The sequence below is a fragment of the Vicugna pacos genome, chromosome 6 (assembly GCF_048564905.1).
Source record: "Vicugna pacos chromosome 6, VicPac4, whole genome shotgun sequence".
Taxonomy (NCBI): domain Eukaryota; kingdom Metazoa; phylum Chordata; class Mammalia; order Artiodactyla; family Camelidae; genus Vicugna; species Vicugna pacos.
This window is the reverse complement of record NC_132992.1, coordinates 76,522,804-76,547,911: the sequence shown is the minus strand read 5'-3', so window position 1 is coordinate 76,547,911 and position 25,108 is coordinate 76,522,804. Positions and strand designations below refer to the sequence as shown.

Below are 25,108 nucleotides of genomic sequence, written 5' to 3'. Positions count from 1 at the left end.
GCCCATCTATGAACAAAAGTGGATATCCTGACCAGCCAAAAAAAATTAGGTTTCGAAAAGCGCTCGATTGAAATGTCTTTCTCGTATGTAGATACTTTCCTTTCCACTCTGTTAAGTCCTAACAGTATGTTTAGAGTCTTCATGTCCTGCTCTGAGCATGGAGTGGCCGTGTTACCCGACGTGCAACACAAGGCGACGGCCAGAGGCAATACGATCCGGGCAGCTCTCCGGGCAGGCCAGGCAGTGGCCACACAGCAGGGCTTGCTGTGTCAGACACGGGGTGTAGCGGTGCAGACTGGAGAGACAATTGGACCTCTGTGTTTGAGGCTGGGTTTGCCTCCCCCCGTTTCTAAACAGACAGAATTTTTAAGACAAAGTCTCCTCTCTGTGCTTGCTTATTCGTGTCCCTGTAGTCAGCACTGTGTCCTCCTGGTGATAGCATGGTGAGTTCTGCCTCCGCCCCAGGGCCCATCGGAACTGATGGCAGAAAGGAGAAACTCTCAGTTGTCCTTTGGCACAGATGCCCTTGAGAAGAGGACTGAGGTGACTGGGAGAAAATTACCATTTAACCTGGTAGAGACTTGACATCAGAAAAGACAAGGCCTCAGGTTTGCTTATTAGAATTTTTAGCTCTTCAATTTTCTAAGCACGGATTCAGATCACTCTGTTATGGAATAACTGTGTTTTTAAGCTGGAAAGGACCTTGGGGATAGCTTAGTCACTCTTCATTCCACGCATGAGAAAATTAAGGACTGGGAGTGACATGACTTGTCTGAAGTCACATCCAGGGGTCTTTTTCCTCAATTGCACAGCTGCTTCTTAGTAGATGACACAAAACAGACACAAACTTGAAGTTGTTCCCAGTATAAGAGCAGAGATCTGCAGTTTTCTCAGGGTGTACACAGAGACCTCATGTGTTTCAAAGTTCTTTCTCTCAAATATTTCAAAGTACCATAGGAGGGGTTTTTGATTATAAGCAGCAAAGACTGACTGGCTTCTTTCAGCACAAATAAGAAAATAAATTGTTGGAAAGATGTAGGTAGCTCTGAGAACTGAAGGTACAAGCAGGCTTCAGAAAGCCTCGCTCTTGACAGCAGGAACTGGGGACGTCTCCTCAGGATGCAGCCACTGGGACAAATCATCATGAGCCATTTTCTGTCCTTGTGCCACCTGGCTTAAGAGCCGAAGCGAGGACGGGCATTTGACCGACATGACCACCAAGATGTCATGCAGTGCTGGGGAAGATTCTTTCTCCAAGGAAAAAAATACAAGTAAGATTTTTAACAGAAGAAAGGGGGAATGGTTGCAGGGCAGGGAATGAATAACAAGTCCTCAGCAATCACTTTCTGCACTGCTTCTCAGCGGGGCAGTGTTCAGGAGGCTTAAGGCCAAGTAAATGAAGCTTAAATACATCCGTATTTCCAGATTACTGGAACCTTATTTGTGAACGATTTTTCAAATACAGGATGGCATAAGGATATCTGGGGATGGTTCTCAATTAATCCTCCCCCCGACCCATTACTGTTTTTGCTGTCATGGTTACGTATTTTTGGAAGTGAAACCCCTCAAAAGAGCTGCTTATTCTACTTCTGGCCAATGGTATGTATTTCTGTATCGGTTCAGGAAATTAATAGTACGTTTTTCTGGAAACCCAAGATGTACAGGATCCGAATTCCAGGCAGACTGCAGATTCTTACCATTGCTGGTCTTCTCTGTGCCCAGTCCCCGCCCTCCCCATCCAGTGCTCCATCCATGAAACCAGAGAATTGACGATGATCTGTTATTAATTGCTCCTCCTCTGAGCTCTTCTGTCTTGGTCTTGAGACAGATTAGGGAGGGTGCCTTTTACAGGCTAGTTTTCATAACCCTCTCATCTCCATTTACAGTGAAAGAGGACTGCACATCTACTCCCGCCTGCAGTGGCCCTACAACCCTAGCCCCCAGCAGGCTGGACGGTCAGACCGCGGGGCAGCCTGGGCCAGCAGGTCAGCACCCTCGGCTTGGCCAGCATCTCAATCCTGCAGCCACAGCAGGCTGATCCCAGTCAAACCACCGAAAGACTAACAAACCGCCACTGGATTCCAACATGGCTCCTGCCAGCAGGGCCCTCTGTCTGTGCTCTCCCAGGACCCCTCCCACCCTAATCCCAACAGCTTTCCTTAATCCTAGAAGGCACCAGAACAAGTCCTCCCTGGAAACAAAACATTCTATCCTGCATAGGTAGCTTTCTTTGCTGGAATTCCAGTTCTCATTAGACCAGGTGAAGAGAAAACAATTCCAGTATGATTCCCCTCTTACGGAAAACAGAAATCTGAGTTAATTTTTCTTTCTTTATTGAAGTATAGTTGATTTACAATGTTTCAGGTGTACAGCAAAGTGATTCAGTTATATACATATATATACCTATATATATATGTATCTCTTTATTCTTTTTCAGATACTTTTCTGTTACAGGTTATTACAAGATATTGATGACAGCTCCCTGTGCTATACAGTAGGTCTTTCCTTGTTGTTTATCTATTTTAGTTACTATATGATCCAGCAATCCCATTCCTGGGCATATATCTGGAGAAAATTCTAACTTGAAGAGAAATCTGAATTTTAATGTTAAATTTTCTCAGTTTTATCAAGGAAGATGACACAATGCATGGGCTCATTAGTTTGCTACCATGAATTAAACTATACTAGGTTTCAAAAACTGCATTTCCCTGTCTATCCACCAGCTCTACACATGCATTACTGATGCTTGGATTCAAGAAAGAATTTCACAGAATACGCTTTGGTGGAGTGAGAAAAGGAGGGAGGTCAGTTCTGTGGAAAATAATGGTTTCTCAATATTCCAACAATGTGTAAAAAAAAAGGTAATTAGATAAAAAAATTTCAGGTTGCTACTGAATTAAATTAACAAACTCCTCTATATACTTTGTAGTGATCTAAATCTATAGCAATATATTGAGAGGAGTCTAGTCATAATTTGGAGCCAGTGAGATGACTTTTATTCCCAATACTATAATGGCTGTGTGACCTCAGGCAATTTACTTAAACCTCTCAGAGAAATCTGTTTCCTCTTTTATAAAATAGGATTATTAATACCTAGCTCATTAAGAATGAAATTAGATAATGCTTTTAAGTATTTAGCACCATCTCTGGCCTATAATAAATGTTCAGTAAGTGATGGCTATATAATTATATCTGTGGTACACAATTAAAAAAACAAACTGAATGGGTTCATTTTCAAACAGTGTAATTTTTACTATTACATGTATCTAACTTAAATTCCTTTCTAAAATCACTGCAATTTTTTCAATTAATTCACCGAAGTATTATACTTTAGAAAGAACCACTGAAATATGTTACATTTATGAAACAGAGCAAAACAAATACTTTACTCTGTAATGTTTTCCTTGGAGAGCGGGTGTGTATGTCCTCACTCTCTGAGATTAAAAAGTCCTGCCCAGACCAATAAAGGAAATGGGAATTGTTTATTCGGGGAAAGTCAGATAACTAAGGGCTGTTGCAGTTACATAATGAAGTCAGAGCCATGTCACGTTGAGTTGACTCCATATTGAGTTGCTTTATGGGGGTTCTTACAGCTGCCTTTCTCTCCACCCCTGTCACACTGCAAACCTTAAGGTCTGAGGACTGTGAGGTTATGACTCAGATAAATCAGTTAAGAACATGAGGGAGGTCAGACTGCTGGGTCCAGTTCTTAGGGCTGCCACTTTCTAGCTCTTATCTTGGGCAAGTTCACCTTACCTCCTGAAGCCTTCGTTTCCTCATCTGTAGGATGTTAATAATTAGGACCTCAAGGGACTGGAGTGAAGATGCAGTGAGAGAATCTGCATAAGCATTGAGCACAGTCCTTGGCACAGAGTTCTCAACAAACGCTTCCTGCTGTATCTGATGAGTGATGAAGATGCGGCTTCAACAGTGACAGTCACAGAACTAAGCTCTGATTGGGTAATCTAGTAAAAATACTCAAAGGAAGATCACACCGTACATTTGCCTGTGGGATATAGTAGAACCAGCCACAGGTTTATGGAGTCAAGTAGCAGTAAAGGACGACACCTGGCACTGTCCAGCCCACCCTTTCCTACCACCCCCAGCTCCCCGCTTCTCAGATGAGGACCTGAGGCCTGGAGAGAACAAAGGACTTGGGTGGCTGGGCTCTGTGCCACTGGGGAGAGCTGCAGCTCGAGCCCAGGTGTCCTATTTCCCGTGTTCTCTCCGGCGGTCCCTGTGCTCCCTCATGCACAGGCGCTGTTTAGTCTAAGGGCTTTGCCATTTGCATATGCCATTCGCCCAAAAAGCATGTTTCTAAAAAAAGTATGACATTCTATTAAGAAATTTCAATTCCTGGGGGGAGGGTATAGCTCAACGGTAGAGTGCATGCTTAACAGGCACAAGGTCCTGGGTTCAATTCCCGGTACCTTCATTAAAATAAACAAACAAACAAACAAACCCAATTGCCCCCCTCCTAAAAAAGATTAAAAAAATTTTTTTTTTCAATTCCTTCCTTCAGTTCATCTTTCAAAGGAAATGGATGACTATTCCAGGTGGCTGTCTTTGACGTTTTATTAGGTGCTAATAAGTACTGATCCCTTTTATTCCTTTTGTCAATCTACAACCTCCATTTCTTAGTATCTGTGTTGTGTTCACACAGCACTCTGACCTGAGCAGGCAGAAGGACCTGTTTCCCAGGCCATGGGTTTTACTGCTAGGATACCAGGCTACTGTCATCAGACAGCGTGATATCAAAGGGTCTGAGGCACATGCAGTGTGACTGCTGCTGCAGCAAATCCTCTGCTCAGCACTGGACCCTCTTAAAGACTGCCAGGCCTCTCTTATTTGGAGGCTCTCCCTTATTGAGGCTTTTTTCCCCACCTTCCCCCCAAAGAACCCGAATTCCTGATTCTCTACCTTTCTTTCATAGCCTCTGGTCACCCACACTGTTTCTTCTGCCACCTTGAACTTGGCTCTGACCGGGAAGTGCCTTCCAGATTTGCCAATCACGTGAATGTCGAGTTCAGCATGCCTACGACTTCTGCCTCCAAAGCTGCCGTAAGATCCCTCTCTGTGGAAGACAAGACCGATGTCAGGAAGTGGGTCAATTATTCCGCACACTACAGCTACAAGGTAGCCTCTGGAGGCAGCTGGCTGATGCTTTCAAGTCTGTTCACCCCGTACCCTCCCCCCTCTCATTCCTTTCAGCAGTGCCTGCCCAGGGTGCAAGGTCTTCTCGCACGTCCTCAGAGGCAGTTCGCCATGCATAGCTGTGATGAATCTGCTCTGAGTTAAACAAATGATCTCACTAGTGGGCAGGAGAAAGGCTGGAAAAATAATAGAGGCTGATGGAAGAAGAGAATATAATGGCTTTCAGTCATCATGAACAACAACAACAAAAGAGTAGTGGGGGGAAAGGATTATTTTACTCATTCATCGTATAATTCACGTTGCAAGGGAGTGGAGGGAAGGTCAGGAAAGTGCTAAACCAAAGTATATACTGCCACAGGCACTGATGAAATGGATCTGAGTGAAGTTAAGACACATATGACCTGGTCACTGGGCTGTAACAGGACAAAACTCAAAAGCCAAGCAAGTTTCTCTAACAGTAATGGGATCAGGGCTGTGAAGGAGGAAGTGAAGTTGCAAAGTTCTGACATAAATAGTGATTATATCCTGAGGAGTTAGAAATTCAACAGGAGAAGATTAAATGCCAAAGATGGAAAATGGGGGTTTACTGAAGAAGGGTTTGGCCAAGTGGTTTAGTAATTTTCTACTCATAATAATACCCTTAGAATTATACGGTTATTTATTGTTCTTTAAATATTTCCTTAGTTGTGTGATCTAAAACATTAAACCACCCAAAAGAACAAATACTCCATCTTGTGGCCAGAAAAAAAAAAAAAACCACAGCACTTTCCTCAGACTTGACCCTGTTTTGTCGTGAATTGTTCCCCTCATCATAAAAACCCAAAGTGGTACTGAGAGGAGCAGCTTTCATTATGAAACTGCCTAGCTCAAAGGACTCCCTGCCTGATTTATCGAAAGCTTCAGGTGAGGTGCGTCCCATTCAAGGCAAGATTAATTTATTAATCCTTTTATTGTTACAGCTATAGCATTTGGCAGAGGATGCAGGTAGAACTGTACACAGCACAATACTTATCTGTTGGGAGACTTTTTAAAGAAATAAGGTAATAGAGAGTGTCAACAGCCAATTTCAAAGAAATCCTTTTTATTTGCTAAACCTTTGTGCTTGCCTGTTGTGTGCCTTTCACTGGGGTGCAGCAGTTAACCAGGGCGTGCCCCGCCCTGCAGGGCCTGGTGTAGAGGAGCCAGGTGGGAATACAGGGCACAGGGGGGCACCTAACTCCACCTGATGAGTCAAGAATAGCTTCACAGAAGAGGTGACGTTTAAGCAACTGTGAAAGGCCAAGAATAAGAATTTTCCAGGTGGACTGAGGGGGAGAGGGGATTCCAGACTACACAAAGGGCATGTACAAAGACAGAGCCATAATGTACCAGGGCCCTAGCTTCATGTGGCTAAAGCCCGAAACATTAACCAAATTACAGGGAATCTCCAAGAACCCAGTGAGGTAGTCTCTTTCAGTTTACTTATTTGTTGGGATGTTTTTCTGATATTTCTCTCCGACTTCTATTCTTGACAGGTGGAAATTGAGCAAAAACACAGTTTGAAGCCAGACTTTGAAGGAGATGAAATGGAAAATCCCAAGGAGTGTGGGGTCCAGTGACAAAGCCCTCCTGCAGGGGGGCCCGACCCAAGAGTCATGATAGGATGTCCTCTTGAATAGCTGAAGCTCAAGTCAGTACCTACCATGGCTACTCCATGCTGGGAACAGCACGGTGGACCTTCCTGTTTGTAGTTACCTGTATTTTAACAGGATACCCTAAGGTGGTTGCTTTGGAGAGGCTCTTATCATGCCCGAAGCACCTGGGTCACCTGACTCTGGGGGCTTACAATGTAATTAAGCCTCTGCTCCACTCCACTTGTCTCACAGCACTTGGGTGTGGTTTGTTGTGACTGATAAAGTCAGGAAAAGAAACTCCCACATCAGTGTGGGGACATCCCTCTGATGTGCACCTGTCACTTAACATCAGTTTCTGGAAAACAGTCCTGAGAACTTAATTAACTAAGACCCCATCTCTGCCACTCCCTCTAGAAAACGCTGAGAAGAGGCACAGAGTTGGTCTCCTCTTTGGGTCTGCTAGGCCTTTCTCCACTCTTCAAGTGTTAACACTATGCAACCGAAGTTTTGAGTTGTTTCCCTCCTGGTTCTAGATTGTTTTGATTGAAACACTTTTTTTTTCTGAGTCACAATAGACAATGGAAAAAAGGCTCAATAGGACACTTATAAATTCTGTGGTTAGCCCCACATTCTGCAAAGAGTGGCTGCTGAAGGGAAAGAAAAACTGAGCTTATTTTTCTTCATTTGGGGGAAAAGGGACATTCATTGTAAGATCATATTCAATTCAGGAGACAGCTTCAATCTCAGTCAATTTCTAAATTCACACTGAAAAATGTAGGCCATTTCTGATTCCTGAAACAAATGGCTACATTTGTCAGGGGCATTTGGGAGCTCTCTGTATACCTCATAGCCAACAGACAGCTGCATGTCTCTTTAACTCAAATATACAGGAAATATAAGTTGAAAAGGTCATTTTAAAAGCTGTTTCAAAACTAAGCTTGTATGAGCTTTTCAGAGTTTGATAATCACAGTATTATACTAGATCTAAAAGGCAAAAGACTTCAGGGTAGTGGGGGGGGGGATATTTTTCCTAACGTTGGGAACTAAGTCCTGATTCCAAGAATTGAGGACACTCCCTATTCTTTCTCTTCATCTGTTCCTGCTCACAGTCTGTAAATCTGCTTCTTATTTGTACCTTGTTTTCTTAGCATGCAAGGAACCACATCGGCTGTCCCAACGGGGATACCAGCTCAACAATTTAAAGGCAGCTTTTATCTGCTTTCCTATTTCTCCCATGAAGAACAGAGTAATGGGAACAGAAAGCATGCTGATCAGATGACACAGAAATAGACATATCTAGTCTGCTGACTGGCAGATTCGGGGTTAATTCATTCAGTGAATATTCGTTGCATTCTATGTGTTGACACTAGGATACAGAAACCATTACAATTTTTTGAGATACCTGAGCATGAGACTGAAACTAAAAGGATGAAATTGAATAAGCATTAATGAGAAACTCTATATCCTGAGTTTCTTAAATGCAACCCCTAAGTACAGAGTGGTGTACCTATGTGTGTATGGATGTGTGTGTTGGTGTGAAGGATGTTGCAAAGTCCTGATTTCACAGTTTTTGTAGAAATGTTTTCTTAGGGAAATCTGAGTTCCATCTTGAATCAGAAGTATATCATGGGTATTCACAAAACTAATGCATTCAACCTGTGGTAACAGAAGCCCAAGGAGCCCTGCATGCTGCACTAATCAGTCCACATCTGGATAGAGGGTTGGGTTCAATTCTGGGTACCATATTTTAAGAGATTAATAAACTGTGTCCAGAGTCAGGTGGCCAGGGTTTGAAGAGTCTGATTATACAAGGAACAGGGGACTGGTTCCCCTGAAGAACAGAAGGCAGAGCTGGAAAGGGAGTGCAGAAAAAGAGGAAACAATATAATAGCTGCCTTGAAATCTCTGTTGAGCTATAAGAAGGGAGAGGAACTGGACTTACTTACTCAGTGTAGCTTCAAAGGGCAAAAAGAGGAATTTTATGGATGACAGATGTTTACTTCAATATAAGAATGAATTTTCTAGTAAGAGCTGTTCTAAAGAATGGACTCAAATAGTAAAATTTCCAGTTGCTGCAAATGCCCAAAAGCTAAAATAACCCATCTACCCCAAATGCTATGAAAAAGGGACTCTTAGATTGGACTTGGGCTAGACAACTATTAAGATCCCTTCTCCTCATAGGTTTAGTCTCAAGAGTAATAGGATTCTCTATTCTAGTTGTTTTTAATTTGATAAGCGTTTTTTCTGGCTCTCTGAAGTACAGTGGGGTTCCCTAGGGGTCCTTGTCAAGTGAGGTCTCCAAGACAGAGCCCTTCCCTGTTGTGCTAAAAGCGTACACGATTCCTCACAGAAACACTGACATGGGCTGAAGAGATGCCAAGGTGAAGGTCATCCTGGCACCTTCCGTATGCAGTGTGAGCACCCAGGCACCCTCTCGAGATCCCTGCCTCACTTGCTAGCATCACAATGTAAGCATTGCCTGTTGGACCTTTTTTTCCCGGTGGTTAATTCTCACTGCCTTTGTGTTTTCACCTGGACATTGTTCTTTAAACCAAGGGTTGGGAAAACCTTTCCCATGCTACCTACATTCAGCAATCAAATTATCATTAATTTTTAAAAACCTACTACCTTGATTTCATCAGTTTTGCTTTTCCTCTACTGTTTTTTAAAAACTGATTATAGGTAACATTTAGGGGTTTGGGAAATACTATATATTTTTAGATGTAGTTTCTATGTAGTTTTGTTAATAGCCTACATAGAAAACACGGTTGGCAAATACATTTTGATGTGCAGATTCTAAGTTTGCCACCCTGGACCTGGATTTTGTGTGTGTATGTGTGTGGCCACAAATAATCCCTGTCTGTGTTATCAATAATGCAAACCTGTTAAAAGTGTATTCATTTTACCAATACATAGTATTACTATTAGAACATAAATTAGATCTCCCATGATATTAAGAGCTGTGCTTTCTTTTGGCTCTAGTGGCTTGCTTTGTGACTTTATACTAAAGAAGGATAAGAAACTATAATATTTCAAACAAGAGAACATGAGGTGCTTGGTGGGGGTATCTTTAAACCTCCTTTGCCACTCTTATAAACATAGTACTAGTTATTCCTTATCAAAAATTTGCATTTCACTTATATACAATCTGGACAGTTTTTTTTTTTCTTTCCTATTTGGTTCCTGCATTATTGGCCAGGCTTGTAACCCTTGAGAACATTTTTTATGTAAAATATTTATTTGAAATGAGAGTAATTTCTATTCAGACCCACTGGATGAGAGCAAGAGTTTATTTCCCTACAAATTCACATTCCCAAAAAACATGACCCATGGAGGCAAGAAATGTATCTTATTCTTTGTTTCCAATACTTAGCACCACGCTTGGATAATAACAGTTTCTGCCAACTTAAATCCTTGCTGATAGGACAAATACATATTAATGAAATAAAGGGAAATGATTAGGTACTCAATAAATCTTTGTTGAACAAATACTGACCCTGAGACTCTTAGACTACATAACCCTTACTTACCGTCAATACTTACACTGATGCAAGCAAGCATGCTTTTATTTTCTGGAGCACTTAAATACTTTTTCTTTCTTTGCCTCCACTGTTGACTAATGATTACTGTCAGCACTTGAGCACTTCATGTGCAGCTGAATTTAAACTACAGTGTGTCTTATTCGTACTGGAAAACATTTCTGTGCCCAAAGACATGAGTAGCATAGATGCTGTCCATGGTCCAGATTATTGATTGTTTTGTTCCTGCAAGTCAGACAGATCTGTTAAGCCTGATCTTACCAATCTGAATGGTAAGTGGAAGAAGAAAGCACTTAATAGGGTACCTGGCCCATCTTGGTGTGCTAGGTCTTTGTTTTCCTCAACATTAGCCACTGACCTGTGTATTTATTTTGTCACCATAGTAAGATGGAGGTCTGAGGTAGTAAGGCCAACACTTGAGAAATGACATCATGATTCCAGTGCTGCTTTAAGTCTCAGAATAAGTTTAGTGGTGGGAAAAAGAATGAGCTGATACTTCTTAAAAGCCTTGAAAATACTAAGTTGATTTGAGTAGGAAGTACTGCTGTCTAGCCTACTTTAAGAAATTCTTCCAGTGAAGAATGGTAACTTTAACTCTTCTATGAATGATGATGGTAAGTTAATTCTAGCATATCTAGAGTTTACGTCATGATAAGAATGCAACTTAACATGAAATTCAATCAAAAGTGACCAAAAAACTAAATCTACAAAAATATCATCTTGTAAAGGAATTATCCGTAACATTTCACTACCAAGTTCCATCCAAACCATGACAGCTCTTTATATAAAGTTATCATAGCATTCTCACCAAGTCCTAAACATGTTTTCTAAACATTACCAATGTCTAAGTGCCAATTCTCTACAAGTTACCGTTTCTTAATTATGTTCTTTGTAAATGAAACTTGCTTTGGATATTGTGACTCATATTTATCTATTTAACAAATTAAAAATGAATGCGATGTGTAAGGCAGTCACAAATGTAGAAAATAAATATGTGTATCAGTAATGGTTTCCCATGTATTAACTAAGCAGGAATGTGGAATTTCTACATTTCTTCCACTGTGCCTTAGCAAATCTGATTGAGAGTCTATTCCTTTTGTTTCATTTTAACAACTGAAAAAAAAATGTATCTCTGAATTTGCAATTCCAGGCCCGTAAAGGCAGAAGCTATCCATAATGATGTGTGTGCCTGGAGAGAGGCAAATAATAATTACATGTAATGAAAAGCTATAAAAGAACAGAATCAAAAGGTAGAATTGCAATATGAAAAAATAAAGTGCAGAGAAGTAACAAATATAGCACTGGCCACCAAATTTCAAAACACTTGAACGTAAGGAACTCAAGAAAAAATAAAAGATTGCCTAACAAGGATGAACAATAGAATTCAGTTCAACAAGTATTTATCTAGTGTTTACTGGTCAAGGTGCTGTCCGAGCAGTCAGCTTCCCTAAAGGGAGCTAATAGGGCCAAACCCAAGGACGAGGATTGCTGATGCAAAGACATTGGTGGGAATGCCCTTTATCAGAGAAGTAGGGTTTCTATGAGTCTTTAAAGGACACAGTCATGGAGACAATCACCATGTTAACCATCTTCCCAGTTGGGCTTCAGTGACCTCAGCTAAAAAAAGTGAGGAAGCTGGACTGTTTCATCAGGTCCTTTCCAGCTCCAGTTTTATGGATTATTTTATAAAATATCCTCTGGTGCCACTGTCAGTGACACTTCATGTCAACTGGACTCTTCATGTAGTCTTAAGAACCAAGAAATTTAAAATTTGAATGTTGGGAAAATTAGCTGGCCCATCTTTGCCCTTTGTATGTCTCTATCCTTTTCCATCTGCCCAGACAACAGAAAAACACAAAACCCTGCAATCCTCTATTTTGTAGTTGCCTTCAAAACACAGATAAAAATGCAGGATCAAAAGGATGATGAAGATCGGCTGGCACATGCTCTGGACGTTCCCCTGGCATCACCCAGCACAGCAGTGTGTGAGTGTGATGAGGAACAGATAGGATTTGGGTACCACCTGAAGCAGAAGTAGGTTTAAGCCTCCAAGGTACTGAGGGGCCATGTTGGGATGATCAATGATTTATAGATATACAAAGGACTGCAGAAATTGAGGGTAGAAAAAGCAAACATCCTGGCTCTGCTTTTAATATAGTTACGGCAAAACGAGATGAGAGGAAGGGTCAATCCTCCCTATCTAGCTTTATTGTCTCTCAGTAACATGAAACTGTAGTCAAAAAAAATTTTTAAAACATGTACAAGCTACAAAATAGCACCCCTTTTGTGGTATGTGTTAGTATGATTTTAGTTTCCTGTACTAAGAATTGGTCAAATGTAATGGCTCAATTCCAGCCGGACAGAGCAAGGAATTCCAGCATCCTCTTCCTGTTCAGTCCCATCTTCTGCCTCAGATCAAACCCTCAGTGCTAGCTGTGGACACCGTTGAGCCACACTGTGACTGAAGCCTTAAGCACCACTGTCTTGCCTCCCTGTGCTTCAGGGTCAGCGCCCCAGGTGGTTTCCAATGGGGGCAGCTCTGAAAGCAGATGTGCACACATCCCAACAGCACCCTCTGGGACCAGAGCATCTAAGGGTTTTGAGGTATGAGGGTGACAGAAGGGACAAGTATCAACTCCTCTGACCCTAACTCAGCATTCACTTAACCTTTGTGTCAAGTGGCCAACAGAACCTGGAGAAAACTTTACCGTATTTAAGAAATTGAACAACCAGTGTTTTAAGCCAGCGGGTGATAAAAGAGCACCCCTCCTCACTCTCCATTTTTGTAATGCCCACAGTGAATTTCAATGTGTTAGGATGGATGGACCCAAGATCTAGTGAATGATTCAGCTGATCGGGGCCTGGATTTTCCTTCCTTCACTATCCAGCCTCATTCAGTGCAATTTCTTGTACTATTGTGATTAATTTTATGTAAAAACAGTTTACTTATAAAAATAATATGTGCCTATGTAATAAAGTCTACACACTGGCTAACTCTACAGAGGTAAGGTTTTGTTTTTAATTGTTTTGCTGAGTATCATCTGTAACACCTTTTTTTGAGCTATGAAAAAGCTATTAATAAAAGTTTTTAAACAAAATGTGTCACTATGCAAGATTTAATGAGGTCAGGCATAATGAAAAATGTTTATTAAGAACACTCATCACCCACTTAACATGGTTAGTGATCATAAGCTGACAAGTTAACAAGTGACTTGCATCCTAGTTAAGTTTATCATGCAGATACTTTGGTTAATTCAAGATACATTTATTGCATTCCTATTTTGTGCCTAATTCTGTGAGAAAACAAATGAAAACAATAGAGTCCTTAGGGTTTTTGGGGGCAATAAGTACACACACATATAGTAAGTGAGAAATATAAAAGGGCACATAATCAATTAACATAGTATTTGCATTATGTTCCTGGTATATTGTCAGCATTCGACAAATAACTGTTCAATTGATTGATGAATCCAAATGACTAATGTCAACATAAATTCAGGAAAAAAAACAACATGGACTAGAATACTTGGGAGGTTTTCATAAGAAAGATGGCTTTTCAGTGAGACCTGGAGGTGGGGGTAAAGTTTAGCTCAGTGGCAAGAGGAAGGGAGTTTAGAGTTGGGAGGAGGCCGCTCTAAGAGGGGTATGCTGGTTTAGCAGATGAGCCTGACCTGGGTAGAGGGGGTCATGCCCATCAAGAAGTAAGACTGACAGTAAGGCCTGGCGGTGGTAGAACTGGCCTCTAGCCTGACACTGGATTCAATCTAATAAATGCTGTGAAGCCACTTTAGAATCTTGCCAATGAAGCATTATTCTAGAAAGACTGACTCACCTGTCTACAATGTGCTGGGTATTTTGGTCTACGGGAAAGATTAAAGGTAAGGAAAATAATTTAAAGGGTTTTTTTGGAGTAAACAAGGCAAGAAAGAAACAGAGCTTTGTGTTTTGTTCAGTTCAAATAGACCATAGACATCTTATTGCAAAATACAATTACTTACCAGGGGAGAACTCAGGCCAGTTCAGTGGCCAACCTGCCATCAAGAGAACTCTATCCTGAACAGAACACACAGAACTATATAGCCTAGTCAGCATGAAATTAACTGACGTTAGTAACTGTTATCAGGTGCACAAAAGGATTAACAGCCAGATAAGAGCATAAAATTTTCTTAAGTTGGGGATTTCTGAAGCATATTCTATTCCTTCCCACTATTCTTCCATCCCTATCTGCCCAGGGTCCTCTTTAACAAGTTTTGAGACCTAACTGCCCAGATCCCACGTTGTCACAAGGTTTTAGCCTTCTAGAGTCCCCCTTTCATTTGTGTCACTTTAACAGCCAAGTGGAATAACTGCTCAAGTAACTATCCAAAGCCAAGTATAGTCCCTAATGTTCCTCAGGATTTGGGGGTAGGGGAGTTAAGAATGAGAAGTGAAGATGAAGATTTAAATGTCCTCAGAGTCATTTGTCAGCTCTTATTCTAAACTCCTTCCGGCTCCTCTTTGATCACCTCCAGCTATCTCCTCTGTATTCCTCTATGCTGGGCAGCTTTCTGTATTCCCAAATATAATAATATAAACTAACATTTATGTAGTGCTTATACTCTGGTACAAACACTTAACACTAAGAATTTTAGATGCATTATCTTATTTAATGAAGGCAGCCCCCTCGCTCCATTCTGCAAGGCACTAGTAATTCAAGGCTGGTGGTACAACTGATGTTTACTGAAGGTTAGCAATCAATGGTGAGTATTTACAGCACAAAACAGGAAAGAACTTAAAACTGAATATCAGACATCCCTATTTCTAAAGTTCATTACCTATACCCCACAGAGGGAATCCTTATTAAACATCTTTCTCCCATAGCTCTAGTCTGAGTAAATGGAGCCAGCACCTCAAATCCCCAAATCACTATGTCTCTGACTGCCAAGGAAAAACTGAAAACTCTTCTTAAAAATCTCATCTTAAGTGGGAATTAAGTTCTAAAGTTTAGCACCCTTGAAAATCAGTTAAACTGTCTATAAAATAAAGTAGACTAAGGCATAAATCTTCTTTAATAAAAGTCACTCTATGACCCTCAGTTTAATCTTCAATTTCTCCTTTGAGGATACAGACATAGAGTCATCACAACCCAAAATCCCAGCCACCTGAACAATGCCTCCCACTTCATGGTCAATCTGGGTGTCATTAAAATGAGTCACACAATTATTCCCTGAGTTTTACTAACATGAATTGACCATTTCAGGCGTGAGAGCATCTTTTATCTGCCTCACAGACCCACTGAGTGGAATGGCAAACCAAATGGCTTGAATAAGAAGTTTAATGAGTCTCCACTATACTTCACTTTATTATGCAAAGCAATTTTTAGTTCCACTCCATCACATCCTGTTATGGACCTACTGAAGTATCTTCTCAAACCAAAGAGAAGTGTACCTTCCATTTCTAAAAAAGAACTTACATAAACTCACAGTTTCTCTTTAGAGGTCTCAAAATTACAGATTATATTTTTCAGAAGGAGTTAAAGTCAAAATATGTGTACTTTCCTCCCCAGCACAGTCTAGGTCAACAGAAAAGAACAGGATAAAATGTATTCTCCACCTGTTGGGAGCAGACCCCAGGGGTCAAGACTTTTCTCTCATCTCTCTCTCCCTGTCCTCCGCTCTCTTCTTTTCACTAGCAGGCATAAAGTCCTGAATGTCTACACTAATCTGGTGGCAGTGGCAGAGAAAGGGACACATCTGAGACTGAGACAGTCTCCAGTTACTTCCGTCCACATTGAACTCTTTTTGAATAAACTCCTATTGCACATCTTCTACTGCCTTTAACTCCTGTGTGCTGCCTTTTAATGTTTTACATTTGTTAGGTTTATCCTCATTAAATAGTTGACTAAGAGAAGTGGCTTTCTCAGTATGTGGCCAAACTGCACCAAAAGCAACACGAATCAGCAAGCATAAATCAACATGCAATTAAAAATGACTAATGTTCACTCTGTATTTTAGTTAACACTCTCTCATAATCCCTCGAAGTCAATTCCCCTTTTCACCTTTGAGCCTCTGCAGTCTGGAAAGTCTTCTCTACTACTGTTTTTCTTTCTCTAAGCAACCCACAGGTTACTGCTGTGAGGAAAGCGGCAAGAATGTTTAATTCTCCTGATTTCCTAGACAGTACAAAATTTATCTCCCTTTTACTCTCTCAATACACTTCTAATAAGGGGATGACAGTTGTAATGAAAAAGAAAGGCTCAGGGCAAAGGACACAAGTATTTGGTGACCAGACTGAATGATGGGGCAAAGAAGGAAGAATCAACAGTTGAGAACTACAGAGGCTGGTTATGTTTATCCTGCAAGCCCACAAGTTAGCCTATTAGAAATTAAAAAAAAAAAAAAAACAAAAAACCCAACTTGCCATTTCTTTTGCTACCAAAATAACAAATTGTATACCAGTACATTCTCTCCTGAGATTTTAAAATTAGTAACTTAATGAGTAAGCAAGGCATCAAGTTAAGGATCAATTTGGGAAAAGCTAACAAGAAAGTCTATGTGATTTGTTAAGAAAAACATAAAAGAAACTAAAAACAGCACAATCAAAGGAAATGTAAGAGCAAAACACCATGACACCCTACAAAGGTGAACACTTACTTCTAAAAAAAAAAAGAATAGATCTGGTTTGTACTCAAGGTCTGTGACCCCTTTTCATAAAAATTTCCGTGGTGGGATTCTTACTTGCAGGTAAGCAATGCTTCTGCTGGGGAAATGTTTTCTGTGCCAAGGAAGGCAGCATGATCAAGCAGGGGCTGGAACTTGAAGCCAACATGCTCCTCACCTCTAAAACCTAGAACTAAGTTCTTTGTGCTCTGAGACCTTCTGTTTATAAACTATTTGGTACATCAATAATGGCAAAGCTAATTTGCTTTCCCAACCCTGGGCTGTCTCTGGAATCCCACTTCAGAGATGAGAGAACTAAATAGAGCAGCAACTAATGAATCCAAAATCCTTTACCCTGTGACAGTAATATTTTCAAGTACTTGTTTCTGATTAGAAGTATTTTTTTCATTTCTGTGGATTTGTTTACTTTTTTTTTTAATTGAAGTATAGTCAGTTTACAATGTATTAACTTCTGGTGTACAGCAGTGATTCAGTTATACATACATATATTCCTTTTCATATTCTTTTGATTAGAAGTATTTTTAAATTTACAGTTTAAAATTTTTTTTCATTGTTTCGGTTTTTTTTTTTGGAGGGGGCAGGTAATTAGGTTTATTTATTTACTTTTTTAATGGCGGTACTAGGAATTGAACCCTGGACCTCACGCATGCTAGGCATGCACTTCTACCACTGAGCTATATACCCTCCCCCCGATTAGAAGTATTTTTAATGTGCCCTGAGAAATGTGGAGACAATAATTCTAAAAGTTGGCCCTTCTGAACAATAAGCATCATCATTATCATCACAGTAATTTGCTGACCCTCCTTTTACCTAGTCTCTCCTAACACATTCAATTTCTATAACTAAACATAAGACATAAATACATATTTCCCACTATAAAACCTCTCATCAAACACACTTCACTTGCTTATTAACATTTAACCTGTAAACCCCTTGGCTAGCTCAGTGTGCTTCCCTCTACATTACCCAACAGTAACATCAATGGCTAGCACTCTGCTAGGTGCTTCATATGCATTACTTCATTTACTCCTCACAGCGGCTCTAGGAAGTAGCCATTGTTACTGTCCTCATTTTACAGGTAAGAAAATGGAGGCACAAAGTGGCCATTTAACTTGCCCGAGACTTACAAAGCTGAGAGGTGGTGGAACGTTTCTCACTTCAGAGTCCAAGCTCTTATGTGTGCTACTCTGCCACCTACAGGAAAGTTGTGAGTGGGTCAACTCAGTTCCAGGGGACAGCAATGATGAACACAACTTCAAAGTACTCTGTCTTCTTCGAGAATAACCGCTGATCAATACAGTAGTCCTCCCAGAAACGTTTTGAAGCACCCTCTCTGTGTTCTATTAAGTTCAAAAGGTACAGAGGTAAATGAGACATGGTCCAGCTCTTCAGAAATACCCAGTTCAGAAGATGATTTTCATAGCCATAAGGGCCAAGAGCAGCACATCTGCCACCTTCACTTGAATTACAAAAGGGCATCATGCTTTCTAGGCTGAAAAGCCCTATATAAGAACACAGGGAGTACTGTGAGTAGGGGAGGGTATAGCTCAATTGGTAGAGAAGAAGCTTAGCATGCACAGGGTCCTGTGTTCAATCCCCAGGATCTCCTCTAAAAATAAATAAACCTAATTACCACCACAACAGCACCCCCCCCCCAACCCGGGAAGAAAACCAAAAAAAAAAAAAAAAGAAAGAAAGAAAGAAAGAAAGAAAGAAAGGATGCTTCAAGTAGATTGAACTGGATTTCATCTCTACTTCTTAGAAGACTCCTTTTACGCAATGTAAAAACAACACAACAGTACATGGCATCCTCAGCTCCACAGATGGTACCCAAATTATGTGCTTCTGGAGATTCATTTTTTAAACATAAACATGAAAATATCTGAAGCCACAAATTTACAAAAACATAAATATATATGTAAGGAAATACAGGAGTAGTAACTGAATATGTTAAAATTTCACTTTAATCCCTTATCAGCAAAAGGTAGCAAAGGAGGTGAACCTGTAGGACACAACAAAGATGTATAAAGGTTGGAAGGGAAAAAAGAGGAGCAACAAATGGAAAACCAAAGCCAATGAAGAAGTGATGGTAGAAGGACTTACAGAGAATGAGCACATCCTTAATCTTGAAACTTTAGGAAAATGGGATGTGCATACTTTAAACAAGCACACACAAAATGCTTCTAAGAATGGCTTTCGGCAGCTGTGCCATACTTATACATGCTATGCAGCAATGTGGTTTTACAACAAGAAATATTTCATGTCTACTTTAACATACTTGCATTTACCATGAGACCACAGAATGTTTTTGTCCACCATCATCAACAGAAACTATAAACATTTAGGGAATTCTTAAGATTAGCAAAATAATTTGTTTTAGCAACTTAAGTACATTAAAACTTAAGATATTGTCATTCTTACCCTCAAAAAGAATTATGCATAGGATAATGTACAACGCAAGGTATATACAACAAGTGCTAAATAAGTTGTGCTGAAATGATGGATTTTAGAAATTCAGGGAGGAAATCAAATGAGCTATTACAATCGGGGGGGGGGGAGATTTGGAGAAGGGATATGTTTTGAGTCAGCTTATAAAGGAAAGGGTACTGCTTCAAAAGGTAAAGTAGGGCACAGCATGGAGGGCAAGTGCATACCAAGGAGGGGGAACACAATTATGTAAGTAAAGTAGGCAGAACTCACTGTAAATAGTGAATTTAGACACAGTCAGCGTATCTATTCCATGAGGATAGCAGAAATAATAAAAATGACTAAGCATGGCAGATTATATTTTCCCAAAATGAATGCAATGGATAGCCACCCTTCCAGTCCCACTTGCTCTTCCAGAACTTTCCACCCTCCACCAAATAGTGGAATCTATTTCCCAGCCCTAGAATCTAGAGCTTGAATGGTGAGCTTATGACTAGTCCAACCAGAAAAGCACAGTGGAAGCTAGGATGCTATTTGACTTCCAGAGTTCAGCTTTGGACCTCGGCTACCACGCTGTGAGGACATGCCCAGGACACACGGAGAGTCCACATACAGGTGTTCCAGTTCACAGTCCCAGCTAAGGTCTCAGCTCACAGCTGGTACAACAAGACACATGAGTACAGGAAGAGTCAGATGATTCCAGCCCTCAGACTGAGTCTTCCAGCTGAGGCACCATTTCTGGTGTACTGAGAAGAGACAAACCATTTCTGCTGTACTGTGTCCAAATTCCTGATCCTGATCATCAGTGAGCATAATAAATGACTGTTTCAGTGCAATAAGTTCTAGGGTAATTTGTTACACAACTAAAGTACCTGGAACACTGACATTAACTGATTTCCAACTGCCATGTACTATATTTGATGCTTTATATTTTATATCAGTTATCTATTTCTGTGTAACAAACCACTCCAAACCTCAGTGGCTTAAAACAATGGTTCTTTATTGTTATAGCTCACACATCTGTGGCTCTATTGACGACTGGCTACCCTAGGCTGGGCTCTCTCATGGGTCTAAGTGTTGGCTGGGAGCTCTGTCCTACGCTGGGCTTGGCTGCGGCATCTTACCTAAGACAGATCTGCTCTGTGTGCCTTTTATTCTCCTCTTGGAACCAACAAACTTGCCTGGATATGACATTTTCATGGAGAGGCAGCAGCGTAAGAATAAAGGTGGAAATACATATGACTTCTTGGGGCCTAAGGTTAGAAATGGCACACCATCACTTCAACCCAATTCTACTGCCCAAGTTTAGTCACATGGGCAGGCTCAGACTAAAAGAGTAGGAAAACAGACTCCACCTATTTATTGTATTGCAGAGTTACAGGCAAAGGGTGTGCATATAGGAATGGGTGAAGGACTAGAGCCATTAATTCAATCTAACACATATTTAATCTTCATAATTATCATGTAAGTAGCATTATTGTCCCCATTTTATTGACAAATAAACTGAGGCTCAGACACTTCAAATAATGTAAGTTAGCAGAGTTCTTGGAGTTTCTGGGCTCCCTTTGACTGTCTCATCATCGCAAACTGTCTGAGACACCAAATTCTCAGAAGATGTCTTCACTCATTCCTTCAGCTGCCAGACCACAACTGGCTGTAAGTGTGCTGGGTCACCCTTCTTCCTTTCTTAAACCAATTCCTGATCTTCCTCTAACTGTCCCTCCAGATCACTATACCAATATGCTTCATGTTTCCATTTGCCTCAGGCACCACTAGAAGTCCAAACTCTTTTCACCATACCACCCCAATTCATTCATGAATATAAGCCCCTCTCCCATTCCTCCCTAACTCACTGAATCCTTGCTGTGTCCTCTGAGACTCATGACTTGTCATCAATACTCTTTATCCATGATATCCTCCCTGAGCCTTCCCTGCACTTCCATGCCCTGACTGAAACCCACTTATGCCCTAAGGACACTGGCTCCCCTGCCCTACAGTCCTCTCAAAACGGTGCAATTTGTTCTCTTATACCATGAACCTCTGGGCTTGAAGATGAGAGATAAGAGCATTATCTTCCTTCCTTCCTATTGCAACTCTAAAACTTACTCTATTTCTTTCTCTCAAAACCTAGATCCTTTGAAGTTCAAGTTATCAGACACTGCAACCCCAAATACCACCATCCCACTGAACTCCAAAGTCTCCCTTCATTCCACGGAAGATTTTAGCACCTGGCTGTCAATCTTCTTCTTTATCTCTGCTCCTGTTGCCCTTCTGATGTCTGACCAAACCAATGCTGAAGCCTCTTAGCTCCTTCTACTCCTCAATTATGATAATTTTCCCCTCTTATCTCACTTTGGCTGCTAATTCCTACAGTCATATGCTTGCCCAACAATTACAAGTACCCAACTTGCTGAGCACCATCCCTATCTTTCAAGCGCTCAAGAAAACTGGGGTAGCAATACTTCAGACAAAATAGACTTTAAAATAAAGTCTGTTACAAGAGACAAAAAAGGATGCCAAATAATGATCTAGGGATCAATCCAGGAAGACGATATAACAATTGTAAATACACATGCATCCAACATAGGATCATGTAAATATACGAAGCAAATAAACGGAGAAATCGACAATAACACAGTAATAGTAGGGGACTTTCAACACCCCACTTACATCAATGGACAGGTCATCCAGACAGAAAATCAATAAGGAAATACTGGCCTTAAGTGATATATCAGATGCAATGAACTGATATACATAGAACATTCCATCCGAAAGCAGCAGAATACACATTCTTTTCAAGTGCATGTGGAACATTCTCCAGGATAGATCACATGCTAGGCCACACACACAAAAAAAGCCTTGGTAAATTTAAGAAAACTGAAATCATATCAAGCACATTTTCTTTCTTTCTCTTTTTTAAATTGTGTAATATATGTTAAAAATCTTTTAAATTGAAGTATGGTTAGTTTATGATGTTGTGTTCAAGCATCTTTTCTGACTACAGTGTCATGAGACTACAGATCAATTATAAGCAAAAAATACAAACATATGAAGGCTAAAGAATATGCTACTAAACAACCAATGGATCACTGAGGAAATCAAAAAACATCCAGAGACAAATGAAAATGAAAACATGATGATCCAAAACCTACGGGACCTGGTAAAAGTAGTTCTAAGATGGAAGTTTAAACTGAAGAGCAAACAAGTCCAAAGCCTAGTAGAAGAAAAGAATCATAAAGATCAGAGCAAAAATAAATAGAGACTAAAGAAAAAAAAACAATAAAACTAAAAGCTAGTTCTTTGAAAAGATAAATAAAGTCAATAAAACTTTAGCCAGACTCATCAAGAAAAAAAGGGAGAAGGCCCAAATCAATAAAATCAGAAATGAAAAGGAAGTTATAACTGACACTACAGAAATACAAAGGATCATAAGCAACTACTAAAAACAATGAAATGCCAATAAAATGGACAAATCAGAAGAAATGTGAAAATCCTTAGAAATGTACAATCTCCCAAGACTGAACCAGAAAGAAATAGAAAATATGATCTGACTAATTACCAGTAATGAAATTGAGTAAGCAATTTAAAAACTCCCCCAAAACAGAAGTCCACAGGTGAATTCTACCAGCATTTAGAGAAGAGATAACACCTATCCTTCTGAAACTATTCCAAAAAATTGCTGAGGAAGGAACACTTTTGAAATTCTATGAAGCCAGCATCACTCTGAAACCCAAACCAGACAAAGATATCACAGTAAAAGAAAATTACAGGCCAATATCACTGATGAATAAATATAGATGCAAAAATCCTCAACAAAACATTAGCAAACTGAATCCAACAATACATTAAAAGGATCATACAACATAATCAAGTGTGATTTATCCCAGGGATTGTAAGGGTTTTTCAATATCCACAAATCAATCAATGTGATAGAGCACGTTAAGAAACTGAAGAATAAAAACCATATGATCATCTCAACACATGCAGAAAAAGTTTCTGACAAAATTCAACATCCATTTATAATAAAAGCTCTACAAAAAGTGGGTACAGAGGGAACACATCTCAACATAGTAAAGGCTATATATGACAAACCCACAGCTAACTACTCAATGGTGAAAAGTTGAAAGGATTTCCTCTAAGGTCCAGAGCAAGACAAAGATGCCCACTGTTGCCACTTTTATTCAACATAGTTTTTGGAACCACAGCAATCAGACAAGAAAAAGAAATAAAAGGAATCCAAATTAGAAAGGAAGAAGTGTCTCTTCAGCAAATGGTGTTGGGAAAACTGGACAGCAGCATGTAGATCAATGAAGCCAGAACACTCCCTTACACCATACAAAAAAATCAACTCAAAATGGATCAAAGACTTAAACATAAGACAAGATACAATAAACCTCCTAGAGGAAAATATAGGCAAAACATTATCTGACATACATCTCAAAAATTTTCTCCTAGAAGAAATAAAAGCGACAATAAACAAATGGGACCTAATGAAACTTACAAGCTTCTGCACAGCAAAGGAAACCATAAGTAAAACAAAAAGACAACCTATGGAATGGGAGAAAAGTTTTGCAAATGAAACTGACAAAGGCTTGATCTCCAGAATATATAAGCAGCTCATACAACTTAATAAGAAACAACCTAACAACCCAATCCAAAAATGAGAAGACCTAAACAAGCAATTCTCCAAGGAAGAAATACAAATGATCAATAGGCACATGAAAAAATGCTCAATATCACTAATTATCAGAGAAATGCAAATCAAAACTACAATGAAGTATCACCTCACACCAGTCAGAATGGCCATCATTCAAAAATCCACAAATGACAAATGCTGGAGAGGCTGTGGAGAAAAGGGAATGCAGTTTGGTGCAGACACTGTGGAAAACAGTATGGAGATTCCTCAAAAGACTAGGAATAGACTTACCGTATGAGCCAGTCACCCGACTCCTGGGCAAACATCCAGAAGGAACCCTACTTCAAAATGACACCTGAACCCCAATGTTCATAGCAGCACTATTTACAATAGCCAAGATATGGAAACAGCCTAGATGGTCATCAACAGATGACTGGATAAAGAAGATGTGGTATATTTATACAATGAAATACTATTCAGCCATAAAAACTGACAACATAACGCCATTTGCGACAACATGGATGTTCCTGGAGAATGTCATTCTAAGTGAAGTAAGCCAGAAAGAGAAAGAAAAATACCATATGAGATCGCTCATATGCAGAATCTAAAAAAAAAAAAAAAAAACCCATAAATACAAAACAGAAACATACTCATAGACATAGAATACAAACTTGCGGTTGCCAGGGTGACAGGGGGTGGGAAGGGACAGACTGGGATTTCAGAATGTAGAATAGATAAACAAGATTATACTGTGTAGCAAAGGGAAATATATATGGGATCTTGTGGTGGCTCACAGTGAAAGAGAATATGACAATGAATGTATGTATGTTCATATATAACTGAAAAATTGTGCTCTATACTGGAATTTGACATAACATTGTAAAATGACTATAACTCAATAAAAAAATGTTTAAAAGAAAAAAAGGAAGAAGGATGCATGATACTATATACAGAAAATCCTAAAGATGTCACCAGAAAACTACTAGAACTCATCAATGAATTCAGCAAAGTTACAGGACACGAAATTAATATACATAAATCTGTTGCATTTCTATACACTAACAATGAACTGTCAGAAAG

At 39.9% G+C, this 25,108-nt stretch overlaps 1 protein-coding gene and 1 long non-coding RNA gene across 6 annotated transcripts in view; one reads left to right on the top strand and one right to left on the bottom strand.

Moving 5' to 3' along the window:
* Positions 1-13,404, top strand: part of STON2 (stonin 2) — a 140,827-nt gene extending 127,423 nt beyond the window's left edge. For 3 of the 5 annotated variants that reach the window (XM_072963539.1, XM_072963540.1, XM_072963543.1), the window contains one exon: positions 4,934-5,370. In XM_072963539.1, coding sequence (XP_072819640.1) covers positions 4,934-5,298 — 365 coding nt within the window. In that variant the 3' untranslated portion in view covers positions 5,299-5,370. Of the gene's footprint in view, positions 1-4,933; positions 5,371-6,668 lie in introns of those variants that run through there. The other 2 variants (XM_072963541.1, XM_072963542.1) reach the window with 1 other exon arrangement.
* Positions 1-25,108, bottom strand: part of LOC116281010 (uncharacterized) — a 48,804-nt gene that overhangs the window by 15,426 nt on the left and 8,270 nt on the right. The window contains exon 2 of the long non-coding RNA XR_004190451.2: positions 4,921-5,074. This is a non-coding gene — a long non-coding RNA (uncharacterized lncRNA). The remainder of the gene's footprint in view (positions 1-4,920; positions 5,075-25,108) is intronic.